Here is a 22246-nt window from a genome sequence, read left to right as displayed (position 1 = left end):
ATCTCCATGAAGAGATAACCATGTATTACATAGACTGTAACAATGATTTGGGGCAGGTGACCCCAATGATGAAAGCTCAGTCCTGAGGAATGCAGGGGTTCTATACAAACAGTGCAGTTCCCAATACAAATTTAATGCAGCAACATCAAGCAGCACCTAAAATATCAACAGCTGCAAGGTCATTGTTGGTGGTCTGTGACCAAACAGACTCATTCATATATCAGGAACTGGAGGAAAAGTTCAACAGCATTACCAACTAAGAGGTTAAAATAGCCTATTGTTTACCTCGCTAAACCTTATCCTGCCAGCCTAAATCTGATCTCCAAGGTAAAGCATCCCATCAATCTCTCTGTGAAAAGGGACGGCTTTCTATTCTGAGGTTACGGCCATTATTCCTCTGTGTAAGTCATCTAATATTCAAGTCAAGCTTCAGTTCACACTAGGTTCTCTGGCATTCTTTGTCTGTGGGAAAGATCTATGTTGGATAAGTGTGTGCTTGAAGGAAGGGGAGGAGGGTAATAGCGCAGGGTAACGGGTTACCTTTCAAAGAACTTCTGAAAGGAAAAGGAAAGAATTACTCTTGGAATATGCTCAGCAGACGTCTAGTAGCCTGCTCTACTCCTGCAGTAGGCTGTTTTTCTCCAGGTTTTCATATCCCTTTTTTGGCTGGACACACATAAAAGCACTTGATATTTATTTTAATGCATAAGTCCCTAAAAGTCACGTCTGGAGGAGACCTGCTCATGCTGTTCTAATAAAACTTACCAAAACGATGCCAAAACTCTCTGAAATACCTTCTCCTCTGAATCAGGGGTGAAGGAGCTGCAGAGGTCACAACATCACTGCCCATCCCTGTACTCTGGGTAATGCGCCAACAAGTCAAATGACATCATTTCTTTTATGTGGACAGCCCAGTGATGCCAATGTACACAAGACTGTGCTCAGCAAAACATTACACCATTTATAGTAGAGATTGTGATCAGTTTCCAGACTTGTGATGTAAAAATAGTAGGACTGTAATAGTAAGACTTTCACATTATGGTAAAAGATCAGAAACGTCAAAAACGTCAAAGTAAAAATGACAAAACGTTGGCTCAACTCACACAGGGCTGTGCATCATCAAATTGACCTCTAGTTTATCTGTTGTACTTATTAAAAAAGTTTCAAAGCAAAAGTTTAGGGGGCAATTCTCAGATATGAAGTACTCCGACCCTGTATTCAGATCATTACCTTCAAGCTACAGTATACCTACATTAAGAGAGGACAATGTTCTTCATACAGGTCTGAAGGATACAAGAAAATAGCCAAGCAGGCCAAACATGATCCAAGTCCTGTTCTAGCATTTGGTTAAGATCCCCCCGTGATCACATATTACTGGAAAATACATGACGGAAGGCAGTAGGGTGACCAGATATTTAGCAGACTGGCCGTATTTAAATTGGAATCACACTGTTTTGACGGTTTACTTATCACGTATCTGACATTCACTCAGCCTGAATGTTTAAAAGGAGTCTATCACCTCAACTGAACTATTTAGACCTTTATATAGGGAACTTAGCCCCTATAAAAATCAGACAGTACAGTAGATTTTAGAAAATGAGTTTTAGAGAAACACAGTTTGATTACATATGTAAATGATTTGTTTTCGGCGCATCCTTGGCATGGCCAGCAAGTTTTCGGTGCACCTTTCCAACCCCTCAATTACAACACACAAACAGCCTAAAGCTAAATCATCTTCAAGTCACTGTAAACGTGTACTGGATGAAGATGCACCTGTAGTAGGACGTTGACGAATGGGTTCTTACATGTACAGGGTGGGCCATGTATATGGATACACCTAAATAAAATGTGAACAGGACACTGTTCTTTCTCCTTCTCTTTCCAGTTATGAGGATTATTAATGTATATACACTTGATAAAGGATTGTTTCCTTTTTTGTATTACAGGTGTCTCTTTTTTATGTATAATATCTGTAATATCTGTTTTTATTGATTGATACATGGCTATATATATATATATATATATATATATATATATATATATATATATAATTTCAATATGTGTTATTGTCGACTGATTTAATTCCTCCCTCCCTTACTGCCATTGCGCGGTTGCAGCTGTTGGGTGACGGTTTGTTTTTTCAACCGTCTCGCCTGCTGCGTGACTCCCTGTTAGGCGGCTGGGGCGGTGGGGTTAATTGTATACTTTTTTCATGAATGGACGTAACTTACTCTCTCGTGGTTGGATACATTAGGCTCACGTGACTGTGAGACGCTCGTGGGCGGAGTTTTTTCCTTCCTGTCCAGCTGCTCTTTCTGGCGTGCGCCGTTGCAGGGTAACGGCTAGGCGCCAGCCGTCCCTCCATCGGCATCACTTACGGTTGGGGCAGCGAGGGCGGAAGTTCTCACTCCTTCTCAGAGCGCAGGCGCCATTGTTCTCCTCCACGATTGGTCACTCGGCCCCTTGTGACTCTCCCTTTTGAGTACTTATTTGGGCACTGGTCACCACTCAAGCCACGCCCCCCGAGGAAGTGGTTATACCGCGAAACGTGCGTCGGGGCTCTCCTGCACGGCGGTGGATTGAAAGCTGCAATGATGGGTATGTTTTACACACATTGAACATCCTGGGCTTAGTACTTCAACTAATGGATTTTGAGCCCTTCACTCCACTTTGTTATTCATGCTGACCGCATCCACATGGAATGTCACATTTGGAATGTGGATTTTGGAGGGTGTCCATCTGTCCTCAGTGTTTTTCTGTCTGCCCTTAATGTGTCAATTTATAAACACCCTCGTTTGGCTTGACACCTACTTTTGTGCAGGGTGCTTTTTGTATCCGGTGATGATGATTATGCTATCTCATTTTATTCATTCCAAGCCTGTTTGTCTTGTCCCCACAATGCTTTCTCAATAAATTATATTGTTACATTGTAGCTTTGGACTCTGTTTTTCTCCTTTTTTTTTCATGGTCTGTTTGAGTCGTTTCTACGTCTCCATTCACATTTGGGGCCTTTTTCTGTGCACTTGCACAGCATGTATTGAAAATGCATTTTGAGGGTTTTTTCTTTCTGTTTGTTCTAAATAAAATGGGAATGGTTGGCGATATCAACTTTCTGTTTGTGGTACATTGGTATATGGGAGGAGGAAAACTTTTCAAGATGGGTGGGTGACCATGTCAGCCATTTTCAAGTTGGCCATTTTGGATCCAACTTTATTTTTTCCAATGGGAAGAGGGTCATGTGACATTATTATAATACATTTTTATAGCACCATTTATTCCATGGCGCTTTACATGTGAAAGAGGCAAATATAGACAAGTACAGTAAACATGGTCAAAAACAAGGCACACACAAGTACAGAAGGAGAGAGGAACCTGCCCGCGAGGGCTCACGGTTTACAGGGGATGGGTGAGGATACACTAGGAGAGAGTAGACACATCAAACTTAAGAATTTCACAAGAAAAACAATGGTGTGCTTGGTTTTAACATAACTATTCTTTCATGAGTTATTTACAAGTTTCTCTTTGTTTACAACCATTGACACGTTGCAGAGGTTAACACGTGAGGAGCGGATAGAAGTTGTGTTGATGTCTGGTGAATGCAGTACCCGGGTCATTGCAGCAGATTTCAATGCAAGACACCCTACGCAAGAAACCTGTCACCATTCCCATTTTATTTAGGTGTATTCATATAAATGGCCAATCCAAAAAAGGTTTGCCTCGTCACCGAACATATTATTCTGTGTTAACGGAGGGTCCTGTTCCAATATTTGTTTTGCCCATTCTGCAAATTCAGCGCGCCAATCTGGATCATCCTCGCTGAGATGCTGCAGCAGCTGGATTTTGTAAGGGTGCCATTTGTGAGTAACGAATATCTGCTGAAGGAATGATTGACTGATGCCAGATCGGCGCGCTGAATTTGCAGAATGGGCAAAACAAAAATTGGAACAGGACCCTCAGTTTACACAGAACATTATGTTCAGTGATGAGGCAAACTTTTTTGGGTGGGCCATTTATATGGATACACCTAAATAAAATGGGAATGGTGACAGGTTTCTTGCGAAGGGTGTCTTGTATTGAAGTCTGCTGCAATGACCCGGGTACTGCGTTCACCAGACATCAACACAACTTCTATCCGCTCCTCACGTGTTAACCTCTGCGACATGTCAATGGTTGTAAACAAAGAGAAACTTGTAAATAACTCATGAAAGAATAAAGTTACGTTAAAACCAAGCACACCATTGTTTTTTTGGGGAAATTCTCAATAAGTTTGATGTGTCACATGACCCTCTTCCCAAAATGGCCACCATGGTCACCACCCACCTTGAAAAGTTTTCCCCCTCCCATATACTAATGTGCCACAAACAGGAAGTTGATATCACCAACCATTCCCATTTTATTTAGGTGTATCCATATAAATGGCCCACCCCGTATAATTGTACAATAGTAAGACCTCTAAACAAAAAAGATCGATCCTCTCACCTTTGGCAGTTTTGGAATCTCTCTTTCCTTCTTTTCTGAGTTGGGGTCATCTAGGAGATCTGGCTCAAATGTGTAAAGCTCTGTGAGCTCATTCATAGTAAAGTGACGCTCTATCTGCTGCTGGTCGATTACTCTGAAGGAGAGTGACTGTTTGGTGACCTGTCGATCATAGATTTTTTCTTCCATGGTGCCCTGAAAATGCAACAAAGAACTCTGCTTTAAGAACGAAATGGAATATTCACTATGAATCCTTCAATGTCTACTTGCTGTTTAGGCAACACAAGAAATACAAGTTCTGTAAAACTGTCTACCAATATTCTATGCACTAGAGTAAATGACAACTGTAACATTTCCAGATGCTCCACTGCCAACTTTACACATTTTTTATACAGGTGACTCATCCAAGGGAAAAGGTGTATTTCTGTGTTTTAACAATTGAAGACCTCCAGATGTCTATCTCTGTCCACTTCATTTTCCCTTTGTTAGTATGTATACTGCAGTGCTAATGGAGGGTAGCAATATTATATATAGATACATACGGTACATACACAGGAGGGAGAGTGCAATTTTTTTTTTATTACATTTTACTGTGACTCTCCTAATTATACAAGGTGCAGTGGAGTGGGAGAGAAAAAAAAAAGTATTTCCATAGATCCAGCACTAAGCTTATAATGCTGGGTGGATATGGCCCTGCGGAAAGAATCAGAATATTCCATGCAGCTTACATGTACATACACATTCCCCAGAGGGGTATGTATTCTTATATAGACTGCCCCTCTGATATATGGACAAGGGTTGCTCTAGTGAAACAATTTTTACTTTCTCAGAAATAGCATCACTCTGGTCTTTGAGAGATGTCTGTGTTGGAGAGTGGTTACACCTCTGACTGAAAGCCACAAGGCTGCCAGAAGAAATAAAGTTAATTTCCTCCTGGCAGTGGGGTATTCATTATTGGTGTCGGGCGGTTTCAGAATGCTATTTACCTGCAGCTTAACCCCAGGTCTACACGTTCGTAGCATTTCTATTATATGACAGACTTAAGCATTAATACTGTATATACTCATGTATAAGCCGAGTTTTTCAGAACATTATTTTGTGCTGAAAACGCCCCCCTTGGCTTTTACACGAGTTAATTGTCCTAGAGGGCCGGCGGGGGAGGGAGAGCGGAGGGTCACAGGAGGCAGGAGCCGGCGGCTGCGGCTGTAACTGTGCTTGTTGCTAAAGAGAAATTAATATTTATTTCTCTTATAGCGCGCACAGTGAGGCGTGCAGTTTTTATAATGGTGTCACTTTTGGGGATTTTGTTTTATATAGACCCCTCAAGGTGGCTTCAAATGTGATGCGGTCCCTAAAAAAAGGTGTAAAAATGAGAAATCACGTGGGAAACATTACTTATTCGTCAAATATTCGTTTTTTTCACAAATAAAAGCAAGCAAGTCATATCGAAGAAATTTTACCAGTAACATGAAGTACAATATGTCACGAAAAAAAACAATGTTAGAATCAGTGTGATCCATGGAAGCGTTCCAGAGTTATTACCTCATAAAGGGACAGTGGTCAGAAATGTAAAAATTGGCCCGGTCATTAACGTGCAAATCACCCTTGGGGGTACAGAGGTTAACCCCTTCACCCTGTTTTTACCTTTCTGACCGGGCCAATTTTTACAATCCTGACCAGTGTCACTTTATGAGGTAATAACTCTGGAACACTTCAACACATCCCGCCGATTCTGAGAATGCTTTCTTTTGACATATTGCACTTTATGATATTGGTAAAATTTCTTTGAAATGACTTACATTTATTTGTTAAAAAAAAAAAAATGGAAATTTGGCAAAGATTTTGAAAACTTCGCAATTTTCAAACTTTTAATTTTTATGGCGTTAATTCAGAGAGTCATTGCACAAATGGTAAATAGATAACATTTCCCACATGTCTACTTTACATCAGCACAATTTTGTAAAAAATTTTTTTTCATCTCTGAAGAGGCAATTTGCATATCTTTTTTTGTTACGAAGTTATAAGGGTTAAAAGTTGACAAGCGATTTCTCATTTTTACAACACAATTAGCAAAACCATTTTTTTAGGGACTACATCACATTTGAAGTGACTTGGAGGGGCTTATATAACAGAAAATACCCAAAAATTACACCATTCTAAAAACTGCACCCCTTAAGGTACTCAAAACCACATTCAATAAGTTTATTAACCCTTCAGCTGCTTCACAGGAATTTTTGGAATGTGGAAAAATTAAACATTTACTTAACTCTTTCACAAAAATTTTCCTTTAGACTCAATTTTTTTTTTTTTTTTTTTACTTTCGCAAGGGTATCAGGAGAAAATGGACCATTTTGTTGTCCAATTTCTCCTGAGCATGCTGATACCCCATATGTGGGGGAAATCTACTGTTTGGGCACACGGCAGGGCTCGGAAGGGAAAGAGCGCCATTTCACTTTTTGAATGTAAAATTTGCTGGCATAAGAGCACTCGCCATGTCGAGTTTGGAGAGCCCCTGATGTGCCTAAACAGTGGAAACCCCAAATGACACCATTTTGGAAACTAGACCCCTTAGATAAATTATCTAGATGTTTATTGAGCACCTAGAACGTTCCCAGGTCCTTCACAGAAGTTTATAACATTAACCCGTGAAAATTAAAAATAAAAAAAAAAAAACATCATTTTTCCCAGATAAATCTTTTTTAGCTCCAAATTTAGCATTTTCATAAGGGTAACAGGAGAAATTGCTCCATACAATTTATTGTGCAATTTCTCCTGAGCAGATACCCCATATGTTTGGGTAAACGGCAGGGCTTGGAAGGAAAGGAACGCCATGACTTTTTCAATGTAAAATAAGATGGAATAATTAGCAGTTGCCATGTGACGTTTGAATAGCCCCTGATGTACCTAAACAATGAACCCCCACAAGTGACACCATTTTGGAAACAAGACCCCTTATGGAATTTATCTAGATGTGTATTGAGCACCTTGAACCCACAAGTGGTTCAGAGACGTTTATAACGTTAAAGTCTGAAAAAAAATAATTTTCCCCACAAAAATCTTTTTTAGCTACAAATTTTTTTTTCCACAAGGACAAAAGGAGTAAATGGAACCCAAAGGTTGCTATGCGATTGTCATGATTTGTAGTTTTGCCCTGTCCTGTATTTTGTATAATATGTCATTAAACTTTTCTCTGGTTCATTTGCTGTAAATTAACCATGTCTCCTTCCCCCAATACTTTGCAATGTCTTGTGATGTACCTGGACCATAATCTAATTTAGGCTTGTGTCAACAGCTAGTGGAACTTTGGCTATTGATTTCCTAAGCAGAAGATAACCTACAATACACACCCTGTAGACTCAGTGGAGCCCTTACATTTCTAGAATCTTCTGATGACCAAACCATTGAATAGTAGGTGTGACCCCTACCCCCCTTCAGATGGGCTGATCCCAGGAGCCCTGACAATACATTCTTGTTTTAAGATCAGATGTGAGTTGGATGCTAAAAGAGAAGGACGAGGCTGTCTGAGGAAGCCTCGGCCTCTGTGTGATCGTGGTGGATTTCTGGGACTCTTAAAGGACTATGGTTTTGTGATCTGGCACAAGGATTGTCAGGAGGTGCCCCCGAATCAGTTTCCTGTGGACTTATTTTGGGACTCTGCAAATTACCTTCGTGTTGTTCCTGTTTTCTGGTCAATAAATCTGTTGGATCGTTCCCAGGCCTGTTGTCCCTCCTTGCTCTGGAGAATACTCCCGTCACAGCAATTTCTTCTGAATTCAAAGATACCCCATATGTGGTTGAAAACTACTTTTGAGACACAGTGCAAAGCTCAGAAGAGAAGTAGCACCATATTACAATGCAGATTTTGCTGCACTTTTTTGAGGGTGCCATGTTACACTGGCAGAGCCCCTGAGGTGTCAACACAGCAGAATCCCCCTCCATAAGTGACCCCATTTTACAAGCTAATCCTCTCAAAGAATTCATCTAGGGGTACAATGATTACATTGACACCACAGGTGTGTCACAGACTTTATACCATTGGGCAGTGAGGAAAAAATAGTTCACATTTTTACTACTAAGATTGTGTGTTAGCCCCAAGTTTTACATTTTCATACTGGGAAATGGGTAAAAATGGCACCAAAATTTGTCCCACAATTTTTGCAATCTACACGAAGATTTCATCCAATATAAGTTCATGCTTAGAACATACAACACTGCCCTTCACCTCTCCAAACACACCCATTTCAACACCCTCATCACCTCACTGTCCAATAACCCTAAACGTCTCTGACACTTTTCATTCTCTACTCAACCCAAGAGTACAGGCCCCAACCACGGAGCTCCAAGCTGACGATCTGGCCAATTACTTCAAAGAAAAAATTGACCAGATCTGACAGGAAATTATCTCCCAATCACCTCATACCATGCACTGTCCTCCCTCCCCCATTGCATCTAGCTCACTCTCTGATTTTGAACCAGTCACAGAAGAAGAAGTAAGCAGGCTCCTTGCATCTTCTCGCCCAACCACTTGCACCAGTGACCAATTTCCGTCACATGTCCTCCAGTCCCTTTCCCCTGCTGTCACCCCTCACCTAACTAAAATATTTAACCTCTCTCTCTCTTCTGGTATCTTTCCCTCCTCATTTAAGCATGCCATCATACATCCACTACTTAAAAAACCATCCCTCGACCAAAACTGTGCCACTAACTATAGACATGTCTCTAACCTTCCCTTCATCTCTAAACTCCTGGAACGCCTGGTCCACTCCCGTCTTATCCGCTATCTCTTTGATAACTCTCTTCTCGACCCTCTCCAACCCGGTTTCCGCTCTTCACACTCTACTGAAACTGCCCTCACTAAAGTCTCTAATGATCTACTAACAGCTAAATCAAATGGTCATTACACCATGCTAATTTCTCTTGGATCTCTCTGCAGCATTCGACATTGTGGATCATCAGCTCCTCCTCACTATGCTCCGTTCCATTGGCCTCATGGACACTGTTCTCTCCTGGCTCTCCTCCTCTGTCTGTGACCACTTCTTTACTGTATCTTTTGCCGGTTCCTCCTCTCACCTTCCCCTTACTGTTGGGGTTCCTCAAGGATCGGTTATAGGCCCCCTCCTCTTCTCCTTGTACACTGCCCCTATTGGTCAAACAATCAGTAGATTTGGTTTCCAGTACCATCTCTATGCTGACGACACCCAATTATACGCTTCTTCTCCTGACATCACGCCAGCCTTTCTAGAAAACACAGGCGACTGTCTAAACGCTGTGTCTAACATCATGTCCTCACTATATCTGAAACTGAACCTGTCAAAGACTGAACTCCTTGTGTTTCCTCCCTCTAATGTACCTATACCAGACATTGCCATTTCTGTGTGTGGTTCCACTATTACTCCCCAGCAACATGCCCGCTGTCTTGGGGTCATACTTGACTCCGAGCTTTCCTTTGCCCCCCACATTCGATCACTGGCTCGCTCTTGTCATCTGTACCTCAAAAACATTTCTAGAATTCGACCTTTTCTTACTTTTGACTCCACAAAAACTCTTACTGTTTCTCTTATTCTCGTCTCGACTATTGTAACTCTCTTCTAATCGGTCTCCCTCTTACCAAACTCTCTCCTCTCCAATCTGTCTTGAATGCTGCAGCCAAGATCATATTCCTCGCCAATCGTTACACCGATGCCTCTACCTTGTGCCAGTCATTACACTGGCTACCCATCCACTCCAGAATCCAGTATAAACTTATTACCCTCACCCACAAAGCCCTCCATGGCTCAGCACCACCCTACATCTCCTTCCTTGTTTCAGTATACCACCCTACCCACGCCCTCCATTCAGCTGATGACCTGAGATTAGCATCCTCAATAATCAGAACCTCCTACTCCCATCTCCAAAACTTTACACCTGCTCCGCCAGTTCTTTGGAATGCACTTCCCAGGTCAATACGATTAGTCCCCAATCCCCACAATTTTAAGCGTGCCCTGAAAACGCATTTATTCAGACTGGCCTATCGCCTCAACACATTACCCTAATCAATCCCTGGGTGGCACAAATCAAAAGTTTTACCATAACCAGCAACTTTCCCCTGAGGAAGCCACGCTTTCTAGTGGCGATACGCATGGGGTTGTCCCCACATTACATCTATAGGCTGGCTGCAGGTTTAACCCATTGATCACCTTTATTGTGAGGTAGTATTATGTGTTTGATCGCTTCAGCTGATTTTCAATCTCATTCTTTGTGCTAACAAGGAGTTTCCTTTATATTCTTTTTTCAGGCCATTGTATGACCTCACACAGTTCCCTCTTCTCTTTTGGCACAGTTACATTGGTACATAGGGTTATCCATTGCCATGATATACCTCCTAGATTTTTGTCATCAGTAGACTCAGCACTTTATTTCTAGGTGCATACTTTCAATTCAATCTGGGATTGTCTTTCAGTTGATCCCCCTGGACATCTTATATAAACATAGGTCCTTTTTTTTTTAGATCTTAGGTTGCCAAATTGGGTCTGTTAATAGGTCTTTCATGTGTTTTTTTACACATCCACTGGTAGACAAAAAATTATCTCTCTCTTTATTAATTGGGTCCTTGTTACCTGTACACATTTATATGTATATTGGTTGCCAATGAATGACGGCTGTATATGTATTGTGACATCTCAATAATTGGGTTTTATATTTATATGACCAATTACTTTGGTCTTTAATGATTGTCAGCTTGGTGTATGTGTGTTTATCAGGGTCTTTATATGGACTCTGGGTGGTTCTACTCTGGCCTTTTTTACTGCAGGCTTTTTTTTTTTTTTTTTAACTGTTTTTAATTACTGTTTGTTCAGATGTGTGTGATTTTGTACAATAAAAATTTATAATTTTATATTAATTGCTTTTGATTGTTTATAATTGTGGGTGATCATGACTTCTATACACACTGCTTTTTTTTCTGTTGACTCCATAACCAGGTTCCCCGCATCATGTTCCCACAAGCTTTATGCATCCATTAGCCCTCTGTGTCTGTACTGTTACACACTTAACATTATGGCTGGTCCAAACAATCAGGGCAATTGTTACCACCCACCTTTCGTGTCTACCTCTTTCCTCATAGACTGTAAGCTTGCGAGCAGGGCCTTCATTCCTCTTGGTATTTGTTATAATCTATGTGATTATTGTTTTGCTGTAATGTCTATTGTCTGTACAAATCCCCTCTGAAATGTAAAGTGCTGCGGAATATATCGGCGCTTTAGAAATAAAATTTATTATTATTTGCTGAATGTAGAAATACCCTATATATGGATGTACAGTACTGATTAGCCATACGGAGAGACTCTGGAGGGAAGGAACATTATTTGCCTTCTGGAGCGCAGATTTTCCTAGACTAGTTGGAGGATTCCATATAAAGAGCTCCTAAGTGCTAGAAGTGACCCCATTTTGGAAATAACAATTTGGGAATTTATCTACAGATGTACTGACGATTTTGACTCCATGGGTGTTTTCCAGAAACAAGCAGCAGTGGAAATTGCAAACGGTCGTTGTAGTGACCAGTACATTATGCTCAGCTCGTGCTTCTGGAGACACGCACCTGTAAATTAGGCGGGCTCTGATCACTACAAAAATGCCAAACATGTGGGCGCTAAATGTTGTTTAGAAGGGAGGAGGGACATTTGGATTTGGCAGCTCAGAATTTGCTGAATTTCTTTTGGGGAGTGTGAAGCCATTTAACTTTTCCAGAGCCTTTGTGATACCAGTTAAATAGAAGCCCCCTATATTTCCGTTAACAGATGACGGACCTGAGTGGGGACATGCTTTTTGTGGATTTAGTTGAACCTTTAATTGGGAACATTTTACAAAACATTAGTGATCACATTTATCCGGCGCTCTACGCTGAGCACTTACTTTGGGGTTTCCATCTAAATCTGAGTGAAGTAACAGATGAAACCGCGAGGGATCCATTCACTATATTGAGGCAGCAGAGTTACTCTGGACTCAGTCTTGCCTCGGCAGTGTCCTTTTCAGAAGTGCACAAAACTGTGGTCGACAGCACTTTTATGCAATCCTAAAAAAAGACGGACACCGCCGGATCACAGGTCAGACGCTGTCTACAGTGCCTCCATCTACCTCATTACAAGGAATTCTTCCACCGGGGTTTGTGTCTGAATCATGTATTTCAGAGACTTAAACAGAAACCCCGATGTAAGCGCTCAGCGCAGGATAAATGTGAGCCAAGCCTTTCTGCGATCTTTGGGAGGCAATATGAAAAAAAAACAACAGCAGGTGAATTGGTTTTATTTTTTAACTTCGCTCCTCGTGTGGTACAAGTGATTAGGCGACTTTATTCTTCGGGTCGGTGCGATTACAGCGATATCGGGTTTTTATGTTTGGCTGCTGTCACACACTTAAAAACACTTTTTATTGCGAAAACTAGTTTTTGCGTTACCAAATTTTGAGAGCTATAATTTTTCTATCGCTTCATTGGGGGACACAGGTAACCATGGGTGTATGCTGTTGTCGCTAGGAGGCTGACACTAGGAAAAAATGGAAACTAGCTCCTCCTCAGAAGTATACACCCGCTGACAGACACAAAGCACCTCAGTTTAAGCATAGTGTCTTGTAGGAGGCGGACCTGGATCTGATCCCAAATCCGCATTTTTCATTTGCAGGTTCCCAGTTTGTGTTTATTAATCTTTTTTCACTTTGTTTTTCAGGTTCATCTTTCTTAGGGTAACGGGATGTAATTTTTCACCGTTTTCCTGTACGTATGTGACAGAGAGCAGTGTGGTGTCTCCCACATCGCCCACTCTGGGACTCGTAGGCAGGACTTTATCCCGTCACCTTTATGGGTGTTTTAGGGTGATTCCCGGTGGCCTCGGAGCGGGCTGAGAGGAAGACGCTGGTCACCAGACGTGGCCTCCCCCCTCTTCTTGTAAGGGGTTGATGTCTTCTGCACCGTCTGGAGACGGTGTGGGAAGAAGGATCCCTGATTCCAGTGACCCTCTACCAAACAAGGTGTCTCCTATGGAGGCTATTGAAGCATGCCAAAAGTAAAAAAAAAAAATGTTTAAAAATAAAAAAAAAATTTAAAAAACCTAAAAGTTCAAATCACCCTTTCGGCCCTATCAAAATAAAACAGTTAAAAAAAAAAAATTCCACATACACATATTAGATATCGCCGCGTTCAGAATCGCCTGATCTATCAATAAAAAAAAGCATTAACCTGATCGCTAAACGGCGTAGCGAGAAAAAAATTCAAAACGCCAGAATTACGTTTTTTTGGTCGCCAAGACATTGTACTAAAATGCAATAACGGGCGATCAAAAGAACGTATCTACACAAAAGTGGTATCATTAAAAACGTCAGCCCGGCATGGAAAAAATAAGCCCTCACCCGACCACAGATCATGAAAAATGGAGATGCTATGAGTCTCGGAAAATTGCGCAATTTTTTTTTTTGAATCACCGGGATCCATGGAAGCGTTCCAGAGTTATTACCTCATAAAGGGACAGTGGTCAGAATTGTAAAAATTGGCCCGGTCATGAATGTGCAAATCACCCTTGGGGGGGGGGGTGTTAAAGGGTTAAAATAAATATAGATTAAAAAATAAATTTCCAATTTTAAAAAAATATATACATGCAACACAAAAATTGAAAGAGAATTATAAATAAATTGTGCCTTATTATAGTTATTAGGAAGTGCTTGCTTTCTATTACTCTACAGAAGAAACTTGTATTATCTTGTTATCTTATGCACTTTAAGATGCATTTTTTAGATGATCACTGTTCTTCCAAAGAAAATACAGCTTGTGTAAAAACAGGATTTTTTGGGTTGCTTACCGTAAAATCTGTTTCTCGGAGCCTTCATTGGGGGACACAGAGACCATGGGTGTATGCTGCTGCCACTAGGAGGCTGACACTATGCACAAAAAAGGTTAGCTCCTCCTCCGCCGTATACACCCCACCGACCGGCAGGAAATTCCTCAGTTAGTGAGAAAGCAGTAGGAGAAGTAACGGAATAGATTGAAAACAGAACAAACAACTCAACTGTAACCTATCGACAAACATAAGAACAGGAGTTGTAGAACATGGGAGGGTGCTGTGTCCCCCAATGAAGGCTCCGAGAAACAGATTTTACGGTAAGCAACCCAAAAAATCCTGTTTTCTCGTTCGCCTTATTGGGGACACAGAGACCATGGGACGTCCCAAAGCAGTCCCTGGGGTGGGAAACAAACTTCCATCAGGCCAGTGGACTCACCACCGCGGCCTGCAGAATCCTTCTACCTAGGCTGGCGTCCGCCGAAGCGTAGGTGTGGACCCTGTAGAATTTCACAAAAGTGTGAACCGAAGACCACGTTGCAGCTTTGCAAAGCTGCAGCGCGGAAGCTCTGTGGCGCACCGCCCAGGAGGCACCCACCGCCCGGGTAGAGTGCGCTCTGATCCCTGAAGGAGCTGCACGATGCTTGACCCGGTATGCCTCCAAAATTGCCGATCTGATCCAGCGAGCAATAGTACCTTTCCTTGCACCGTCTGGAATGATAAACAGAGAGTCTGACTTCCGCAAGGAAGATGTCCTGGCTAGATAGACTCTCAATGCCCTGACCAGGTCCAGCTTGTTCAAGGATCGCTCCCGAGGATGAGCTGGGCTCGGGCAGAAGGATGGCAGAACAATGTCCTCATTGAGGTGAAACGAAGATACCACCTTTGGAAGTAAAGAGGGCGGAGGCCGCAGAACTACCTTGTCCTGATGAAGTACCAAAAAGGGAGAGCGGCAAGAAAGGGCCGCTAATTCTGACACACGTCGGATGGAAGTAATGGCCACCAGAAAGGCCACCTTCCAAGAAAGGAGGGCAAGGGAAACATCCCTGAGAGGTTCAAAAGGAGGACCTTGCAGAACCCCAAGAACGAAATAAAGATCCCAAGGATCCACGGGCGCTCGGTACGGAGGAACCGTGTGAGCCACACCCTGAAGAAAGGTTTTGACCTGGGGCCGGGAGGCCAGCGTCTTCTGAAATAAAATGGACAGTGCCGAAACTTGACCCTTCAAGGAACTGAGAGCAAGCCCCGCATCCAGCCCTGTCTGAAGAAACGCCAGAACAGAAGGAAGCGAAAAAACCATGGCCGCGATGTCAATGGCCTCACACCAGGAGAAATAGGCTTTCCAAGTACGGTAATAGATCTTGGAAGAGGAAGGCTTTCTGGCGCGGATCATGGTATGAATCACTCGGCCAGAGAATCCTGCCCGTTTCAAAACCTCGGTCTCAACAGCCACGCCGTTAAATTGAGCGACCGAGAATTGGGGTGGCAAATCGGGCCTTGCGACAGCAGATCTGCCCTGTCGGGAAGCTTCCAGGGGGCGTCCGCGAGAAGGTTGACAATGTCCGCGAAGCAAGACCTTCTGGGCCAATTCGGGGCGATGAGGACGACTGGAATCCCTTCTGCCTTGATTTTCTTCAACAGCTTGGGAAGAAGAGGCAGGGGAGGGAACAGGTAGGGGAGCTCGAACTGTGACCAAGGAACGGCCAGAGCGTCGGCGCCCACTGCCAGGGGGTCCCGAGACCTATACACGAATTGTGGTACCTTCCTTTTGAGGCGAGACGCCATGAGGTCTACGTCCGGGGTTCCCCACCGACGGCAGAGCAGATGAAACACCTCCGGATGTAGGGACCATTCCCCTGCCGCGAGACCCTCGCGGCTTAGAAAATCGGCGGCCCAGTTGTCCACGTCGGGAATGTGAACCGCGGAAATTGTTGGAACAAAGGTCTCTGCCCATTGAAGAATTCTGGACACTTCCGCCAGGGCTGAGACACTCCGTGTCGCCCCTTGTCGGTTGATATACGCCACCGCTGTGGCATTGTCTGTTTGAATCCTGACAGGCAGGCCCTTGAGGCGCCGTTCCCAGTGGACGAGAGCCAGAAGGATCACTCGTATCTCTAGGACATTGATCTGCAGAGCTGATTCCTGAGTCGACCATCGACCCTGAACAGTGTGATTGCGGAACACTGCACCCCAGCCGATGAGGCTGGCGTCCTTTGTGCCAATCTGGGAAGAAAGGACCGCCCCGAGAGAATGAGGGGAGACGTCAACCACCAGTTGAGAGACCGCTTGATCCGGCATGAAAGACGAACCGGACGATCCAGAGACAGAGCCGACCTGTTCCACCTGGACAAAATGGCCTGCTGGAGGGGCCTGGCGTGAAACTGGGCAAAGGGAACTGCCTCTATTGCTGCCACCATCTTCCCCAGAATCCTCATGGCTGTCCTGAGAGATGAAAACCGTGCGACCTGTAGTGATCGGACGCCCTGCTGCAGGGAAAGAATCTTGCCTTGTGGGAGAAATACCCTTGACCGACGAGTGTCGAAAAGAAGGCCCAGAAACACAAGGCGTTGAGTAGGGATCAGACAGGACTTTTTCCGGTTGACGATCCACCCAAAACTGGACAGGGTGTCTAGAACGATCTCCACACTTAGGCGGGCCTGATGAAAGGAGGGAGCCTTGATCAGAATATCGTCGAGATACGGAAAAAGAACAAGACCTCTGATCCTCAACAAGGCCATCAACGCCGCCATAATCTTCGTGAAGACCCTGGGAGCGGTGGCGAGCCCAAAAGGGAGCGTGACGAACTGATAATGTTCGTGGTGAATCGCAAACCACAGGAACTTCGGATGTCCGGGAAATATGGGCACGTGTAGATAGGCATCTTGGATGTCTATGGAACACATGAATTCCTGCTCCTTCATGGAGGCTATCACCGAGCGAACCGACTCCATCCGGAAGTGGCGGAGGCGAACTCTCTTGTTGAGTAACTTGAGATCCAAGATGGGTCGAACCGCCCCGTCCTTTTTCGGCACCACAAACAGGTTTGAATAAAACCCTGTGAATCGTTCCGATTCGGGAACGAGCACAATCACCCCGGAGCTGAGGAGAGAGGCGATGGCCGAACCGAACCCCGGGATCAAGGCAGGATCCCGTGGCGGACGGGATGGAAGAAGCGATCCCGTGGAAGAGAAACGAACTCTATTTTGTATCCTGTCGATACAACCTCTCTGACCCAAGCGTCCTCTACTGAGGCGAACCAGACGTCGCTGAAGAAAAGAAGTCGACCTCCCAATTGGAAGGGACCCACGGAAGACCGATGATAGTCATGCGGACGTAGACCGTCCAGATCTAGATCTGGGTGGTCTTCCCTGGGAAGAGTGGGACCGCCAGGACGGAGTGAGCCTGAAGGAGACCTTCTTTCTTTCCTGACGTGCTTGTGGCCTTTGCTGGTTGGAAGGGTTTTCCGCCGCATTGAAACGGCGGAAAGACCGAAAGGGACGGAACTGACGCCTTGGAGGAGGTCTGCGAGGCTTGGATTGGGGGAGAAGAGACCTCGTACCTCTGGTAGCGTCCTTAATAATCTGGCCCAATTGGGACCCAAAGAGACGCACTCCTTGAAAAGGCAGATTAGTCAGACTTTTTAGAGGACAAGTCCGCCTGCCAGGCCTTGAGCCAAATTTTACGTCGGATTGCCACGATGTTGCTTGACGCCTGAACCGCGCAAGATGCGGCATCCAAGGAAGCAGAAAGCAGATAATCCCCCGCATGGGAAATCTGATTGGCGAGATCGGCCAAATGCTCCGGTTGTGCCTTATCCAGAATGCCCTGCCGAAGGTCCTCTGCCCAAGCGGATATAGCCTTTGCTGCTCAAGATGAAGCAAAGAGTGGACATACCGCCGCAGATGCCACCTCGAAGGCAGACTTTGCTCGGGATTCTATGATTCTGTCATTAGAATCTTTTAGAGACGCTACACCCGACAGCGGAAGAACAGTATTATTAGAGAGTCTGGATACGGGAGGGTCCACTGAAGGAGAAGCGGCCCAGTTGTCCGTGAGCTCTTTAGCGAACGGATACAGCACGCCGAGACGCTTTCCTCTTTGAAAGCGTCTAGTCGGATCTTCCCTTTCCTTGGTAAAAATCTTCCCAAACTCGGAATGAAAGGGAAACACCCTGGAAGGTGTTTCCGCCCGTCTGAACGAAACCTCCTGATCTGAGGATTTCGCAGGGGCGTCAGTGATGTCGAAGGTATGGTGAATCGCGGCAATGAGGTTCTGCACCGTAACCTTCATGTTCGCATCCTGATCCGAATCCAGCTCTAAGACCCCTTCAGATTCCGAAAGCGCTTCACCTGACTCGGGAGAGGAGGCCCGAGAGGGAGACTGCTGGGGAGTATGGGGTGAGGTAGGGCGAGGAGAGGACTCCGCCTGAAGATCCTGCCTGGGTCTCTTGCGACTGACACTGGCTGGCTCAGATGGGACGTCCTGGGACGTGCTAGGTCCCGCAGAAGCTCCCAAGGGCAACTTATCCAGAACGGCTACTAGGGACTGAGACACCTTGGTGAGGTCTGCCACCGACTGTGATAGGGAGGAGGCCCAACCCGGCAAGGGGGGCTCACTCACCCCTGGGGCTATGGATGGCTCCTGAGCGGCGTCGGGCTGGATTGGATTGCAGACAGTCCAGGCAGAGGGGAGAGGACTGACCCCTGAGGTCGTGCCGGAAGGTTGGGGGACAGAGGGCGGAGAAGGGTCAGCCTGCCGTGCAGAGCTACTCACGGTCCGGTGTCCCCAAAAGCGATGCTGCTCGACCTGTCCGAGGATGCAGATCAGGGAGAAGTCCGGCTGGCCGTCCCAAAGAGGCAAAAAGCTGCTTGCAGAAACTGCTCAGGGGCTGGGGAGCGTCTCCAGCTGCGTCCGGCTGGCAGGCTGTGAAGATGGCGCCTGCCTGTAGAAAAGCGCGGGTCCCGGGGAAGGGGAAGGGCGGAGCTCCTCGCAGGGTTAATAATTGCTGCCCTCTAGCCATAATATGCTGGGCAGGAGAGGGAAAGGTGGGGGGAGGGCCTGGGGAGAGCGGGAGAGAAGCCCGCTTAGAAGAAAGGGGCGGGGGGCGTGGCCGCGACGCTGAGGTAGGCCCGAACACAAGCCGGGGCCTAAATTAGTTGCGGCGGCTGCCTGTCAGCAGGGGGTCGGCGCGGAAGACGCGTCGCAACACCGGGCCGCGTCCCTGCCCAGAACTGCCCGACTCCAGCGCTACCCCTGCCGAGATGGAAAAAATGGGGGGAAGCGCAGAACGAGGCCCGTGAAGACCCGGGGCCTGCATGGATGCGGTGACCGTGGGGGGATGCGGAGCGTGCAGGGACCCTAACGTGGTCCCCCTGGCGACCGCTCCAAGAGAAAACGCCGGGGGAAGACTGACATACTCACCCAGGCAGGGGGCCTTACAATAAAGGTACCTGAAAATCCCACGCTGTCTGTCTTTATGAAATCCGCTCCTCATCCAACCTTCAGGCTCTGGTAGGCGAGAGGGTGGGAGGCGGGGGGCAAGGACCGTCCGTGCGGCTGGCACCTACTTGTGCGAGGCTCCTGGTCCTGCTGCGGAGACCTATGAGGATACGGGGTGGCAGTACACGCCGTACTCATAGTCTCTTTGTGGGAGTACGGATGTGACTGTTCACTCCGTATCCCTCCGGAACCTGCAAAGAAACGACGCACACTGAGGTAGATATGGGTCTAATAAAAGACCCGTGTCCACCTCCTACTGACACTAAGCTAAAATGAGGAATTTCCTGCCGGTCGATGGGGTGTATACGGCGGAGGAGGAGCTAACCTTTTTTGTGCATAGTGTCAGCCTCCTAGTGGCAGCAGCATACACCCATGGTCTCTGTGTCCCCCAATAAGGCGAACGAGAAAAGGCAGTTTAATATGTAAAGAGTCCTGACGGATGATGTCAGCAGAGATAATGAGCTGGCAGGTCCGGTTTCTGACTGGTGAACCTTTTGTTCTCCCTGAGAGAAGCCGCCGCCAGTGATGTTTGGCCGCGACTATCCTAGAGAACACAAAAGTCATCTGCCGAGAGAGCGCTCATGTGTATGGGAGAGGTGGAATATTGCATAATTGTACTTATTCAGCAATAACAGGTTTACTATAAGATGTAACATAAGAAGCATTTTGTAAAGTTAAAAACAAACCTGTGCCAGAAACCTGTACACAAAGACCGCTTTATTCTGGCCAAATCGATATACCCTGAAGATACTCTGTACATCATATGATGGATTCCATGAAGCATCAAAGATGATCACACGATTAGCTGCCACCAGGTTTATGCCGAGGGATCCTGCCTTTGTGGAAATCAGGAACAGACGCCCCCTAGTATAATAAAACATGGGGGAAAAAATGTATTAGGTACATAGCAAACAGCTGAGTTCAATGGTATGAACAGCTGGTATTTTTCAAGAACATCTTACCTCACATTGGTCACATCATTAAACTCCTCCGCCCATTTCTTTCTGGTCTGGGCACTGGTTGAGCCATCCAATCGGTAGTAATCAATGTTTCTAAACCACTTCCCTTCACCTTTAAAACATTATTTTTTTTCTTTTACTGTTTACATTTTCTTGTTCTTAAACCTTTTATGAATTATCACTTTCACTGGAATGTTGCATTTTAACAGTAGGATTCAGGATTTGGTGACAACTTTTTTTTTCCTTTTTACTTGAGCCTATGGGAAGCTGTGTGTTATGTCTACAGATACCAGCAGCAAAAAAACACAAAAATTGAGTTTGGTTTGAGTTGGTATACATGCAGCATATAAACGCATGTTCACATTGGCCATAAAGCATACAAAACCTACAAATGTTACTCCTGCTGGTATCTAAAACATACAAAAGACAAAATGAGAAAAACCCTGCTGTAATTAAATAAATAAAAAGCAAAAGTGCATCTAAGTAATACAGAGTTCTTCGTAATACTGTATTTGATCAAATATAGCATAAAAGTCGTCCCACCATAGACAAGGTGACTCTGTGGTCGGGGTGGTCCTACACTGTTCCTTATGTGTCAAAGTTGATGTCAGTGTGTGAAAAAGGGACCTCCTGAGCTGGAAATTACATTTAAAGGCTTCCCCTGACTGGTGTCCACTGGTTGGGACCCAGTCCTTGTCTGCCCTTATTCACGCACGGACATCAACTTTGACACATGATAAGGTTTTTAATATTAGACAGTGTAGGACTGCCCAGACCACAGAGTCACCTTGTCGATGGTGGGACGGCTTTTATGCTATGTTTGAGCAAATGTAGCATTACTAAGAACTCTATTACTTAAATGCACTTTTGCTTTTTATTTAATTATAGCAGGGTTTTTCTCATTTTGTCTTTTGTAGGTTTTAGATACCAGCAGGAGTAACATTTCTGGTGGATGCACAAGCCAGTTGTAAGATGTGCCTTACCTCTTAAAGAATAACCATTGTTTCAATTTATATTTCCTAAATAAATAAAACACATAAAAATAAGAAACTTTGTAATATATCTTATCAGAAAAATCTGCTTCTTTCTACTCCAGAATGGAGGATTCATTTTCAAAACTCCCCATAACCGGGTAAAACAGGATTTTTGGTTGCTTACCGTAAAATTTGTTTCTCGGAGCCTTCATTGAGGGACACAGGAAACCATGGGTGTACGCTATTCTGCCACTAGGAGGCTGACACTATGTAGAAAAAAAGTTAGCTCCTCCTCCGCAGTGTACACCCCAACAGGAACTAAGATGTTCAGTTAGTGAGAAAGCAGTAGGAGAAGCAATCTGTAAAAGAGACAGAAACCACCGAAAAACACAAACGCAAACTAACATTATAATACAGTAACCAGAGCTGTTAAATTTGGGAGGGTGCTGTGTCCCCCAATGAAGGCTCTGAGAAACAGATTTTACGGTAAGGCCTGTTTCACACTTACGTTGTCAGCGGTCAGCTGAAATCCGCC

The 22246-nt window shown here is 44.9% G+C and overlaps 1 protein-coding gene across 1 annotated transcript in view; it reads right to left on the bottom strand.

Annotated features, from left to right (window-relative positions):
* The window catches only part of ATRX (ATRX chromatin remodeler), a 348862-nt gene that overhangs the window by 18232 nt on the left and 308384 nt on the right, over positions 1–22246 (bottom strand). The window contains exons 29-31 of the mRNA XM_073556201.1: positions 20741–20849; positions 20465–20642; positions 4480–4671 (exon numbers count right to left, since the gene is read on the bottom strand). Coding sequence (XP_073412302.1) covers positions 4480–4671; positions 20465–20642; positions 20741–20849 — 479 coding nt within the window. The remainder of the gene's footprint in view (positions 1–4479; positions 4672–20464; positions 20643–20740; positions 20850–22246) is intronic.

The sequence above is a fragment of the Dendrobates tinctorius genome, unplaced genomic scaffold (assembly GCF_039654945.1).
Source record: "Dendrobates tinctorius isolate UK_male_01 unplaced genomic scaffold, ASM3965494v1 ptg000231l, whole genome shotgun sequence".
Classification (NCBI taxonomy): Eukaryota; Metazoa; Chordata; class Amphibia; order Anura; family Dendrobatidae; genus Dendrobates; species Dendrobates tinctorius.
This window is presented reverse-complemented; position numbering and strand designations above follow the sequence as displayed.